This window comes from Chelonoidis abingdonii, chromosome 16 (assembly GCF_003597395.2).
Source record: "Chelonoidis abingdonii isolate Lonesome George chromosome 16, CheloAbing_2.0, whole genome shotgun sequence".
In the NCBI taxonomy this organism is placed as follows: Eukaryota; Metazoa; Chordata; order Testudines; family Testudinidae; genus Chelonoidis; species Chelonoidis abingdonii.
Window position 1 is genome coordinate 22950353 of NC_133784.1, and position 14640 is coordinate 22964992.

Here is a 14640-nt window from a genome sequence, read left to right on the forward strand (position 1 = left end):
AACCAGAAATGGGCATTATATTCCTGTAGCAGTTGCACCTGTGCCAAATATAGAAGTAAAATAACCCCTCTACTCCTATTCAACATTCCCTGTTTTTTTTATAATCAAGAAACACATTAGCGCTTTTGGCCATAGCTTTATTCTGGGAGATCTTGTTCAGCTGATTATCTACCATAACCCCCAAGTCCTTTTTGGAGTCACGGCTTGCCAGGACAGAATCTCCCCACATCCTAGAAGTAAGGCCTACATTCTTTGTTCCTAGATGTAGGATTTTATATGTAGCCACATTGAAAGCTTATTTGTTGCTTGCGCCCAGTTTACCAAGTGATCCAGATCATTTTGTAGCAGTGACTTATCCTCTTCATTATTTACTACTCACCCAATCTTTGTGTCATCTACAAACTTTACCAGGAATGATTGTATGTACTCTTCCCAGACAGATAAACATGTTAAATAGCATAGGGTCAATAAAGATCCCTGCGGGGCTCCACTAAGAACACACTTGCTTGATTATGATTTCCCATTTACAATCACATTTTGTGAGCTATCAGTTAGCTAGTTTTAGTACATTTAATATAAGCTGTGTTGATTTAGTAACATTCCAGTGTCTTAATCAAAATATCATGTGGTACAAATTCAAATGACGTACAGAAATGTAAGTCTATTACAACTGGTGTAAAAAATATTGCATAATTGTGGGCAAACTTTTGTTTTTTTAACCAGTAACAGAGAATTTGTTATCATGCTTATTAGACATATTATTACAGCTATCATAAATATGCACTTCACTGCATGTCATGTTTGTACATGATCGCTGACTGTGCACTTTTAGAATTCTGCATCACTCTGACTTGTTCTGTTGTACCATTTCCAAATGGATGAAACTGGACACAGCTGTAAAGGTTTAGTTTCAGCTGTGCCAACATAGACCAGATTAAAGTCAAGCGTGTACAAGCGTATCTCAAATACTAGACTAGATTGCAACACAACAGCAGGGCTTTCCAAATGCTAAAGCAGTACATCATCTGGGAATACCAAAGAAAAGCTGTTGAAACCAGTCACTACAAGATTTGAGAGTAAAGTATTCAAATTCATAGACATGAATTATTTCAAAAGAGAAAAATATCACCATAGAGCTATCCAGAAAGTCATTTTTTTTAGATAAAAATTCCTGAAGAAACTACAAAACCCAGCATGAGCTCAGTGGTTTTACATCATTAAAGCTGAATATTAGTAATGCAATTCTTAGACAACTTTAATTTTGGTGATTAGGAGCAGAACAGGAGACAGCGAGACATACCCAGGTTCTGCCACATGCTGAATAACTCATATGCCATCATCACTCGCATGTCGCCATATCTGAAAGAGACGGCATAGAGACAACCCCTTAATGGGACAAAATACAGCAACCTGGTGATCTAATGCAATTAATATTCAAATCAAGGTTATACTTTTTTAAGAACATCAAGGAATTCATCTAATTGTTGAAGAGTTTTCCTATGATCCCTACTTATGATTTTTCTGAGGCCATTCCTCCCACTGCCTGTAATGTATGGGAGTTTGTGATAAAAACTTTTGTCCTACTTTTGAGGTGATGGAAAAAATCAGAGTTTCGGAGGCAAAGAGATCAGATTCTTACTTGTCCAGAATCTTCTTTCTCTTAGCTGGAGTGACAGTTTCTAGCTGCAGGCTTGGCTGGTTTATAAACAGAACTGCCAAGCTGAAATAGGAGTTCCACACCTAGAAAACAGGAAGGAAATTAAACACACGATAGTCCAAAGGCAGAACAAGTTCTGAACACAAACATACATGCCATGCATACATTTTGCAGAAGGCATCAGGTTGTTCCACCTTAAATCAGAGGAAAGTAGACAATTATGTCTAAATAAACTGGATGTAATAATAAAATAAGTTAAATCAGTGCCAGGAATTATACAACTACTGGAGGAAATGACAATTAAAAGAACCCAGCAGCAAGGGAGTGCTGGGGTTTCAAACTTAGGCCTTTTACTTCTTGACACCTGAATTCAACTCTGCCTTGGGCCAAAAGTGAAATGAGTTTGGTAGTTTCCAATAGTTCTAGTGAACACTTTTTCATACCCTAAACCACACCATAGAGTGTGCTTTGAATTACATTAGACACTATACATTCTTGCCTTTAGCCAATGCAAGCGGTCTCACTTTTCAAACCATTAGAATTCATAATGCTTTTGCCTTTTCAGGATTTCCCAGTTCAGTCAAAGCCTCAGCAGAGTTTGATGACTGTCTGTATCAGCTAGTTTATTTTCTGAGCTAACAAACATAGTGAACATAATCCATTAACATAGAGTAACTGCTGTTCCTGCATTGCTGCTAGTTTTAAAGGATGTCATGAAATTTTCCAGATTTCAAACTTTACCTTAAAATCAAAGTCTGTTTCTGTGAAGTTCTTGTGCAGGGCAGAGGACAGGTACTGGACTGTCGTAACTATGATACTATAATTAAAAAAAAAGATCCTTTTCAATCTGCAGTACAAATCACATTCAAAGAGTCTTTGAATAGCTCTGAGCACTGGTGATTTCTGTTATATTTCAAAATGCATTCTGGCACTCTTTCTTTATGCAGTCATTTCTAGATATCACCATAAAGGTCACTGTGTTTTTTTTAAACAAAGACTTCATATTAAATAATGCAAGGCAGAATTCACAAATATGTTTTCCTAAAATATTATAGATTTTGGAAACGGAAGAGTATCTTTGTAATTCTTGAGTTTATTTTCAAAAGTCCAGTACTACAGTTAATAAATAAAGGGACAAACATAACTTATTTATGTTTGTTTCTGTGCATTTCTTTAATAAAATAGGCAGAATTTTTCAGGGAGGCACAATCCTCTACAGTTTTTGGACTTCGCTGTAAATTGATCTCCTCTGTACATTTTTGGTAATATTTTGCAAGCTCTGGATTCACTGGGAAACTTAATTTTTTTTGTAAGTGTATAAAAGCCTTTAATTAAATGGGAATAAATCACGCAACAACGTGCAAGAATGAACAAAGACTTTTTTATACCAAAGCAAATTAGAAGTAGGCTAAAGCTCAGCATCTCATTTGTGTGATACTTTCAGTGACACTGATAAATGCACCTTATTTCAACCTGAAGAGATTTCCAGCTAAGTGGCACCAGCAGGATCAGGCTATCTAGGTAACCAGGTCTTTTTACTTTATATGGATTTCTCTTTTTCTACAGTACAGCATGTAACCTGGGGGTCCACAACATCTAAAGCCACTTCTTTCACTTCCCATTGGCACTGTGAACTCAGAGAACATACAACACCACAGCTGACCAATCAGCCTTCAGGAAGAGGTCCATGACATCATCTTGCAATATGGACCCCTCCAGTACTTCAGTTAATCAACTGTGATGCTACAGTTAGGTTAGCTAATAAAATGAGACACTAGTAGGTAATCCCAGCCTCTGGGTATAATCCTGGCTCTCAGCCTGCTGCTGCTACCTCCTAAAAAAAACAGAAAAAGCTTGACAAGGCAAAAATAAAAAAACAAAACTAAACAAATTTGAGCCCAAATGATAACTGCATAATCAAAAAATGATTTCAATCTGATACTCTGTCATCTGGTTTAAGGACTGTGGTCTGCCCCTCCTTTTCTAAAAAAAATTGAGTCCACCACTGATCTAAACTGAGCTGCTCTGGTCTTTCACCCAAAGAGCAGTTTTAGAGCCAGTAGGGATGCTGGTACTGCCAGGAGCAGTAGCCCAAGGTAGTGCACCAGGCACAGATTGTGAGAAAACTCCTTGGTGAGTTTTGTAGCTGTTTTTGAGATTGAGACACAATGATGACAGAAAGGTAACAATGTAGGTAAAGGGAAAATTAACACTATGAGCACTATATATCCAAGAGCTATGTATTCCTTAGAAGCTCCTTCCATTTCAGTAACTTGGCTGAAATGGCAGAGCCAGTCTTTTCGGCTGTCACTCCTTGCAACTCGGACTATTGACGAAGTGCATCTATCACATGGCAAGAGGAAACCATACCTCCCTCAGTCAGGGAAGGATTTCAGGGGTACTTGTGGATACAGTCATAGATAACTGGAATTGGTATCTAGTTCTACTTGACACTTAAAGAGTGTTGCCTGTCTTCAAAGCAATGGACCTAAGCAAAGCAATTACTTAAACTTTACAGATGGGAAAACAGACAAAAGGGCAGATGTACAAAGGGGTAAATATACTCCGTACGTGACCAACTTTGGGCAAATCATTTTAGCTCACTATCACTTGTGTGCATAAATGATAGAATTTACATACAGGAAGTCTATTTGCACTTGGTTTTTGTGGAAAAAAAAAGAAGTTTAAAGTATTAACTATATAGTATGCATGCCTACTGGTAGCATGTAAAACTCATTCATTCACAGAAGCCCTAATTTGGCCCTGATAGCTTAAATAATTTTGCAGAACCAGGATTAGTACTCAGGAGGAGTTCCTGCCTAGAGTCCCATCCCTCAGTCCACTAAAACACACGGTTTCTCTGGGACTAGAGCACCCACAGAGTTTTCATACAAACTTTCAGTGCTTTAAACATGTCCTCACTCACTTGCTGGTGAGCAACCTCATCACCATCCAGTCCCGAGGAAAGACACTCATCTTCATCAGGTTTCGAAACACACAGAAAATCTTCAGCAGGAACTCCTAATACACAGAAAGAAGAGAATAATAAGCAGTGGCAGCTGTAGGCAAATGTACTTTCCTAGCCACAGCCAAGACAATTAAGCTAATTATGTTTCCCTTGCTTGATCCCTGTGTCACTACTCTACATAGCTCAGAACATGGAAGCAGCATATATGTAAATGAGGCAGATACAGTTTTTTCAGCAGGTGCATTCTCCTGTATTTTAAAGCTTACAATGCAGAACTTCATTTTACTTTTTTCCATATGACATTCCAATAGTACCATGCAGAATTCTAGTCTGAGTTCCCAGTGTGCCTGTTGGAGGAATTATTTATTTAATTTATATTAAAAAGGGTATGTTTTCATGGTTCGAGGCACCCCTGTCATAAAATAGAAAAAATTCTTTTATAGGTTATGTAATATGGTAATATAAGATCCCATTTATGATGAAGAAGAAAGGACTTGCTAAAGGCATCCCACCCAGATGTCTGTTTCCAAAAGGACCACTTAGTTCTGAGCAAAGGATTGAAGAAAAACTCCTGAGATCAAATCCTGGCTCTGCCAATGACTTACCTTTTGACTCTGAATAAATCACTTAGCAAGTCACTATCTGCCTCAATTTTCACTTTTATATAACAGTGATAGTAATCCTCTCAACCCATAAAAGGGGTATACATTATTATTGTTACACCAACATAGTTCCATCTCTATCTCCATAGCCAATTTAATCACAGGTTTTTTTACTGAGACTATCAAGAAGGTTGCCAGCTGTGATAGTGGTATTTGTGATGTCAGGTGAGAACAACTTCAAAACTTTTATTAAGTGAACTCCTCAATACAGCTGGTCAAAACTTTGAATTTCTGGTTTATGGGAAATTTCAAAATTCCTTTCTTCTGATTCAGGTAGAAAACAAATATTTTTGAAATTTCCTAATTACCCAAAATTCTTCCCCCCTCGCCCTTCCCAATACTGTTCTGGAAGACATTAATTTTGAAATTTCATTTTGGATTTCTCAGTTTTGTTTTGGAAGCTTGTTTTTTGTTCTGGAACTTCAAAACTTTGTTTCAAATTTGATTTGATTTTTTTAAATTTTTGTTATACTTAATATTATTTCATGACATGTAGATGGAGTAAATATAATTAAAGGCAGCTGCTTCTTAGTATTGACTGAAACATATTAATAGCTGCCCTTAATGTTTTTAAAAATAAAATATATATTAAAAATAGAATATTTAAACTATTATATAATATTATGAGTCAGTAGCTACAGTGCATAATGTGCAATGCTATTAACATAAAATAATGTAAAAATAATGTAACAATAAAAACAGGTACAAATAAAACAGAATTCAGAATGAAATTTTGAAATTTCAAAGCAAAAATCCAAATCCCAAAGCAAAATTTGAAAATCTGAAATGATATTTGTTTGTTTTGAAATTTGATCAAAATTGACAACTTTTTCAGAAATATTTCAATTATGATGAAACCAACATTTTCTGTTAAAAAATCCCTCAAAAATTTCCAACAAGCTCTATTCCTATGTATATTCCATGTCTACTTAAGACTCAGTATGAAAGTGCCAACTCTTATCATGTGGACTATTGAAGAAGTCATCAAAAGTTAACTTTAGGCCTGGTCTACACTAGTCGGTTATTTCGGAATTAACCAAATTAATTCGAAAAAATATGATTCTGTCCATACGACCAAACTGTTTTTTTTTATTTAAAGGGCTCTTTAATCCGATTTCTGTACTGCACCTCGGCAAGTGGAATAGCGCTTAAATTGAGATCGCAACCCTGGGTTAAAGGTATTGTGGATGCAATTCAACGTTATTGGCCTCCAGGAGCTATCCCAGAATGTTCCCTTGTGACCGCTCTGGACAGGCACTCTGATGCACCGGCCAGGGGGGCAGGAAAAGCCCCGGGAACTTTTGAATTTCATTTCCTGTTTGGTCACCATCAGCACAGGTGACCATCAGCACAGTCCACCATCACAGGTGACCATGCAGAGTCCACCATCACAAGAGATCACGCAGTCCCGGATTTGCAGACGAGCTCCAGCATGGTCCGAATGGGAGGTACTGGATCTCATTGCATGTTGGGGAGATGAATCTGTTATGGCAGAACTATATTCCAAAAAAAGGAATGCAAATACGTACACTAAAGTCTCCAGGGCCATGACGGAAAGAGGCTACTCCAGCGACACAGAGCAGTGTTGTACAAAAATCAAGGAGTTCAAGCAAGCATACCAAAAAGCCAGGGAGGCAAACAGGCACTCTGGGTCACATTCCCATACATTCTGCTTCTACCGTGAGCTGCATGCAATTATGAGGGGTGACACCACCACTACCTCACCACTGTCCGTGGACACCTGCAAGGGGGGAGCTGCATGGAACGAGGAGGAAGAGTCACTGGAGGAGGAGAATAGTGCACAGGCGGCAAGTCGGGAATCCGTTTCTCCCGCTAGTCAGGAACTATTCTTAACACTGGAGCCAATAGCCTCCCCCCACTCCCAAGGTGGGCTCCCGGACCATGACCCTGGAGAAGGTAATTCTGGTGAGTGAGAGCCTGGTTGAAGCCATGCGGTGGGGGGCGGGGGAACCTAGCCACGCTGGGCTGTTCACGTTTAGTTTAGAGTCATCCCTGCTCAGAGCCTCATTGGAGCCATGCAGTGAGTGCGGGGTGTGTGTGTGTTGTGTGAAGTGATCATCCCAGAGACCCCACAGGCCCTCCTTTTATACGGCAAACCCACCAGGCATTGCTTGCTATGGGAAAGGGGGCCCGGCAGTTTGAAAGCATTGAAATGAAGGTAGAAGCAGCAGAACCTTGCATGCCTCTAGGCTGCCTGCAAGCTGAATTCTGTTGCCCGGCCATGTGTGATGGCTTACTCACACCAAAGTGGAAGGCACTTCAGTATAAGAGGCAAAATGCTAACTTGTACAGAAAGAACATGTGCTGTGTACTATGAATTGCCTGCTTCACTGAGAAGGAGTGTCCCCTTTGCTCTCTGAAATGTACCTTTTAAAATACTATCCTCCCTTTTTCTTCTCCCACAGGTGCACGTTTCAACATGGCCCTTATCTACTCTGTCCCAGCAGCTGGTCCAAATTAGAATGCGGACAAAACGAACTCGGGATGACATGTTCACCAAGTTCATGCAGTCCTCCTGCACTGATAGAGCCCAGCTGAATGCGTGGAGGCATACAATTGCAGAGTCCCATAAAGCATTATAGGAACACAAAGAGAGGAGGAACGTGTGTGATGAGAGCAGGCAGGACGCTATGGTCAAGCTCATGGGGGAGAAAACTAACATGCTCCGCTGTATGGTGGATCTAATGCAGGAAAGGCAGCAAGACCACAGATTGCCACTGCAGCCCTTGTATAACCGCCCTCTCTCCTCCCCAAGTTCCATAGCCTCCTCACCCAGACACCCAAGAACACAAGTCAGGAGGCTATGGGGACCCACACACTCAACCCCAGAGGATCGTCCAAGCAGCAGAAAGCTAGCATATGAGAACTTTTGATTTGATTTCTAGACTTGTCCTTCCCTCCTCCTCCACTCCCCAACCCAATACTCCTCCCCCCAACCCCCCCTTCCCTGGTCTACCTTCTGATTTCTCTCAGTGTGTTGTGCAACAAATAATAAAGAACCGTTTTTAAACAATTTTGACTTTATTTCCTTTCATATATACAGGGGGTGGGTAACTTCAGGAGGAACAAACACAACTGTCATACTGTACCCTGGCCAGTCATGAAACTGGCTTTCAAAGCTTCTCTGAAGTGCAGCACGCCCTGCTGCGCTCTTCTAATCACCCTGTTGTCTGGCTGTGCGAAATTGGCCAGCAGGCGAGTTGCCTCAACCTCCCACCCCGCCATAAACATCTCCCCCTTACTCTCACAGATACTGTGGAGCACACAACAAGCAGCAATTACAACTGGAATATTGATTGTGCTGAGATCTAACTGAGTCAGTAACTGCGCCAGCATGCTTTCAAATGTCCAAAAGCATATTCTACCACCATTCTGCACTTGCTCAGCCTATAGTTGAACTGCTCCTTACTACTGTCCAGGATGCCTGTGTGCGGCTTCATGAGCCATGGCATTAAGGGGTAGGCTGGGTCCCCGAGGATAACTATAGGCATTTCAACATCCCCAACATTGATCTTCTGGTCTGGGAAGTATGTCCCTTCCTGCAGCTGTTCAAACAGACCAGAGTTCCTGAAGATGCGAGGGTCATGCACCTTTCCCGGCCATCCCATGTTGATGTCGGTCCCTTGTGATCCACCAGTGCTTGCAGCAACATAGAAAAGTACCCCTTGCAGCTTACATACTGGCTGCCCTGGTGTGACAGGGCCAAGACAGGGATATGCGTTCCGACTATCACCCCGCTGCAGTTAGGGAACCCCAGCGCATTAAAGCCATCCACAATAGTCTGCACATTTCCCAAAGTCACTACCCTTGATAGCAGCTGGTCAATGATTGCACTGGCTACTTGCAGCACAGCAGCCCTTACAGTAGATTCGCCCATTCCGAACTGATTCCTGACTGACCAGTAGCTGTTGGGCGTTGCAAGCTTCCATAGTGCAATGGCCACTTGCTTCTCAACTGTGAGGGTTGCTTTCATTTTGGTATCTGCGCTTCAGGGCACAGGACAGCAAGACACAAAGTTCCATGAAAGTTTTGCACTATGAATCATCCCAGACCTGCAACACTATGTGGTCCCACCAGTCTGCTTGTTTCCCAGGCCCAGAATTGGCGTTCCATGGCATGAACCTGGCCCAATGCCACCATGATCTCCCAATTGCCACATGCCGTGCTTCTAGAAACTTCTGTGTCCATGTCCTCATCAGTATAGTAATCATGTTGTTGTCTCTTCCTCGCCCGGTTTTGCAGGTACTGCACATACTGCTGGATAATGCGCGAGGTACGTACAATGGTCAAAACTGCAGTGGAGATCTGACCGGGGTCCATGCTTGCTATGGTGTCTGCACGGGTAATCCTGGAAAAAGGGCGCGAAACGTAGGAGAGCTCTTCGGTTCAAGATGGCTGATAAAAGGCGGTAAATGGTTGTTTTCTGTAGCTTTCACAAAGGCGGGAAGCTCGCTGGAGCTGCAATAGCAGGAGAGCAGAGTTTGCGGCAGAAGCTGTGCGCTCAGTTCATGATGGCCGAAAAAAGGTAGGAAATGGTTAGATAACAGAGTAGATAGAAAGATGATAGAACATGTGAGGTGGATTAATAGTACCAGGAGACAGACGGTGCACTATACTGCATTGTCTGCTGGCAGTATGGCGTCTGCCGTAGCTTTCACGGAGGGAGAAGCAAGTGATGACACGTACCTAGAAACACCCGCAAGAATGTTTTTGCCCCATCATGCACTGGGAGCTTAACCCAGAACTGTAATGGGCGGTGGGGACTGTGGGAACTGTGGAATAGCTTCCCACAGTGCACTGCTCCGACATTCGGTACTGTGGACACATTCAGTACTGTAGCCTCGGTACTGTGATGCACTTTGCCGAATTCACGCGCTTTAGTGGGGACACACAACACCGAATGTATAAAATCGCTTCCGAAAATTGAACAGAATAAGTTCGAATTAATTTTGTACTGTAGACGTACCCTTAGATCACTACCAATTTGTGCTCCATTCAGCCTAGCCACCTAGAGGTAAGAGACTCTGTTATCTCAAAGTCTATATCTCTGAACCACCCAGAGTCTCTCAGGATAAATTTTCATTGGTATACACAATAATTGGAAGTTGACAACCTCTTCCAAAAGTGCTTCAGATCCTGTTCCTCCTTGTTTATTCAGTGTTTTAACAGGTTTCTACCATGGTGTCAGTTTGGTATTACTATTCACTCTATTACTGAGCTGTCACACGAGCCACAAAAACATTTTGTATATAACGCCGTCATCATACTGTGAAAGGAAAGTGACAGTATGACTGTTACTTTCATCAGATTTATGTATTGCTTCTTGATGCTATTCTGCACTTCAGAGCCATTTACTGTGGTCTGAGACATGCTTCATAAAGATGTGAAGGTAAAAGGTAGGCCTCTCTCCCTTTGAGATGGACACCTCAAAGCAGATGATTGTTGGGAAGCCACTGGTGAGGGTACATAAACTGCATACTAAGCAACTCTCTCTTGGCCACTAATAGCTATGATTTAGGTCACCACTCTCCAATGGGAATTTGGGGAGCTTGTTGGAGCATACCAGGTGGATTAGGCTGGCCAATAGTCCAACAAATGGAGGAAAACTTTGCTGTTGACTTTTCTCTGCTTGGTATGCAAAAGTCAGACTTGGAATATAATTATCTTTTGACAAAAGAACAAACTTCAAACCTTTTCTTAAGTGAGCTCCTATGTATATTCCATGCCCTTCAATAAGTTGCAGAATAAACTACTTTGGATTTTCTAATCTGTATAGACTACTAGTCTGTAGTTCAGGCTATGTTCCACAAAGTACCATAATGATAACTATCCCAGGTATTTATCTGCTCCCTATTACCAAATGATCTGAACACCTTGCTATCTTTAATGTATTTATCCTCACACCATCGCCATGAGATAGGGAAGTGCTATGGGATATAACTAACTGCAGCTGAGAACAAAGGCTGTTATTTTCTTGCCGTTCTTGATCAGCTGAACTTTGACACATTTCCTGATGGCTGAATTAGGCTGCTTAGCCTCTACGCCAATTTTTTCCAGGACAATTCCCTTCGCATGGGAAGCTCCTCCAAAGGGGTTGGCTTTCAGGGCAGTACCCAAGTGGGCCTTCTTGTACTGCTTGTTGTGCCATTTCTGATCTCGTTGGTGGCTGCGAAGTTTCCTGGCAGTACGAAGCCCATGGCACTTACCCATCGCGCTGCTGCTGGCCCGAGCCGCAAAGAGAAAGCAGCTGAGAAGTGTTATTCCCAGTGTGGGTAGACAGATTCATGCTACCACATTAAAAATAGCAGTGTGGAAATTGCGGTGCTGGCTTGAGCTAGTCACTTGAGCGCAGACCCAAAGGGTTGGGCAGGCTTGCAGTTGGGCAGCTACCCTGAGCCACTGCTAGTGCCACAATATCCACACTCCACTAACTCAAGTTGAGCTAGTGTGAGTCTGTCTACCCACACTGGGAATCACACCTCCGAGCTGCAGCGTAGACATACTAGAGAGATTTCGCATATGTCTACAATGCAGAAAACAGCACAGTCTCAGAGCCTGGGTCAACAGATTTGGGCTTGCAGGACTTGGGCTACCGGGCTAAAAATAGCAGTTTTGATGTTCCTGCTCGGACTGGAGCCCAGGTCTGAGACCCTACCCCTCAGCTCCAGCCCACGTGTGTATGTCTACACAGCTATTTTTAGCCCTGCAATCCAAGTCCTGTGAGCTAAAGTCAATGGAACCAGGGTCTGAGATTCGGCACCATGGATTTTTCTTTGCAGTGTAAATATACCTTCGGTGGCTTGTTCAAGGTCACACAGGAAGTCTGGGCTGGAGGTAGGGACTCCAAACTCCTAGGCTAGTGCCCTAACCACTGGACCATCCTTTTCTCTAATAATAATAAACTAAGTATATGAAACAAATAGTGACTATACCTGCAGTGAATGTGGATGTTCAGCAGAATAAGTGAAAACACTTCCTGCATTGTCATCTATCTGATTTCTGAGGATAATATTTAATAGTTGCTTCTAAAAACCATGAAGTTATGTCCTACCTTTAGCTCATCCTTGCTCTGGAAGTTGTCCAGTAAATGTTGAAAATGAGTGTCTGACATCTGACGAAGCAGAGACAAGAGACAGGACACATACTCTCCCTGTCAAGTAAATGAAGAATTATTTAGTACAGGCGATCAAAGATTTTTTTATATGTAAAATTCAACCTGAGGTAGGAGATAAAAGGTGGGGTCTGAAATGGCATCAATGCATATGAAAGAAAAAAATCGGTTACCTACCTTTCGTAACTGTTGTTCTTCGAGATGTGTTGTTCACGTCTATTCCACATTAGGTGCACGCACACCGCGTGTACGGACATCAGAAAATTTTTCCCTTAGCGACTCCCAACAGGTCAGCAGGGGAGCCCCCTAGAGTGGCACCTCTATGCTGGTGCATATATACCTCTGCTGACCCGACCCCCATTCAGTTCCTTCTTGCCAGAGACTCCGACAGAGGGGAAGGAGGGTGAGAAGTATAATGGACGTGAACAACACATCTCAAAGAACAACAGTTACGAAAGGTAGGTAACTGTTCTTTCTTTTTCGAGTGCTTGTTCATGTCCATTCCACATTAGGTGACTCACAAGCTTACCATAGGAGGAGGGTAGGAGTCATGGAGCAATTGACTGAAGAACAGCCCTGCCAACCGCTGCATCATCTCTGATCTGCTGGTTGACTGCGTAATGGGCTGTGAATGTGTGCACTGATGACCAGGTGGCTGCTTTACAGATCTCCTGGATCAGGATGTGCACCAGAAAAGCTGTTGAGGATGCTTGTGCCCTTGTCGCCAATGTGATGGCCACCAGGAATGCCACCTTCCAGGAGAGGTGAAGGATAGAGCAAGAGGCCAGGGGCTCGAACGGGGGCCCCATAAGCTTGGAAAGGACCAGATTAAGGTTCCAGGGAGGAACTGACAGGCATGAGTAAGGGAACACTCTCTCCAGTCCCTTGAGGAACAGCACCAGCATGAGGTTAGAAAATACAGAGCATCCGAATTCCCCCAGGTGGAATGCTAAAATGGCAGCTAGGAGGCTCGCTCGTGCCTGCACCGAGTCCAGAACTGCCTCGATGAACTCTAGCCTTTGCGTTGGTATCAGGGAAGACTTGGGCATGGTGACGAGAAGACCCAGCCTGGGGAACGCGTCCAGGGCCGCTATCACATGGGAACAGACCTCCTCTTTGGACCGAACCACGAGGAGCCAATCGTTGAGGTATGGGTATATCCGTATTCTCCTCTTTCGCAGAAAGCCTGCCACTACTGACATGCATTTCATGGATATGTGGGTGGCTGCCGCCAGGCCGAACGGGAGGACCATAAACTGGTAATGGTGTTGGTTTATGGTGAACCGCAGGAACCACCGGTGAGCAGGGTGAATAGTGACGTGAAAGTACACATCTTTCATGTCGAGGGCAGCGTACCAATCCCCCGGATCCAGTGACGGGATAGTAGTGCCTAGGGAGACCATGTGGAAGCGGACCTTGACTAAGAACTTGTTGAGCCCGCGAAGGTCTAAAATGGGCCGAAGGCCCCCCCTTTGCCTTTGCGATGAGAAAATAATGGGAGTACAACCCTTCCCCCTTATTTCCCGAGGGACTTCCTCCACTGCCCCCACCTCTAAGAGCGATTGTACCTCCTGCATCAAGAGTTGCTCGTGAGAGGGGTCCCTGAAGAGAGATGGGGAAAGAGGGTGGGTAGGAGGGAAAGAGAAGAACTGTAGCATGTAACCCACTTGTATCGTGTGCAAGACCCAACGGTCTGACGTTATACGGGACCATGCCTGCGGTCAAGCGGTCCAGGAAACATGGGGAATGATCCAGGAGCTGGGCTGGTACGCTGTCCTCGAGCGCACCTTCAAAACCCCTGCTTGTTGCCAGGCTGGGGCTTGCCCTGACCCCGGCCTTAATTAGGCATGTTATTCCGCCTGCGTCTGTTGTCTCTGCCCCTCCTGTGATAAGACTCCTGCCTAGGGCGAGGCTGGTACCGCCATTGCTGCAACAGTTGGGGCTTGAACGGCTTCCTCTGAGTTGCTGGGATGTGCATTCCTAACAACTTGAGGGTTGCCTGGGAGTCTTTAAGGCTAGGCAGCCTGGCATCCGTCTGGTCAGAAAAGAGGCCTGACCCTTCAAAGGGGAGGTCCTGGATGGTGTTCTGGACCTCTGGCGGAAGGCCTGAAGCCTGAAGCCACGCCGAGCACCTCATCACCACACCTGAGGCAATTGTTCTTGCTGCTGTGTCTGCCGAGTCCAGAGAGGCCTGTAAAGAGGTCTTGGGAACTGCCTTTCC

The 14640-nt window shown here is 43.5% G+C and overlaps 1 protein-coding gene across 10 annotated transcripts in view; it reads right to left on the reverse strand.

Moving 5' to 3' along the window:
- Nucleotides 1-14640, reverse strand: part of DOCK3 (dedicator of cytokinesis 3) — a 605476-nt gene that overhangs the window by 107996 nt on the left and 482840 nt on the right. For all 10 annotated transcript variants that reach the window (XM_032805794.2, XM_032805793.2, XM_032805795.2 and 7 more), the window contains 5 exons: nucleotides 12360-12458; nucleotides 4584-4678; nucleotides 2399-2474; nucleotides 1640-1740; nucleotides 1301-1359 (listed from right to left, as the gene is read on the reverse strand). In XM_032805794.2, the coding sequence (XP_032661685.1) occupies nucleotides 1301-1359; nucleotides 1640-1740; nucleotides 2399-2474; nucleotides 4584-4678; nucleotides 12360-12458 (430 nt within the window). The remainder of the gene's footprint in view (nucleotides 1-1300; nucleotides 1360-1639; nucleotides 1741-2398; nucleotides 2475-4583; nucleotides 4679-12359; nucleotides 12459-14640) is intronic.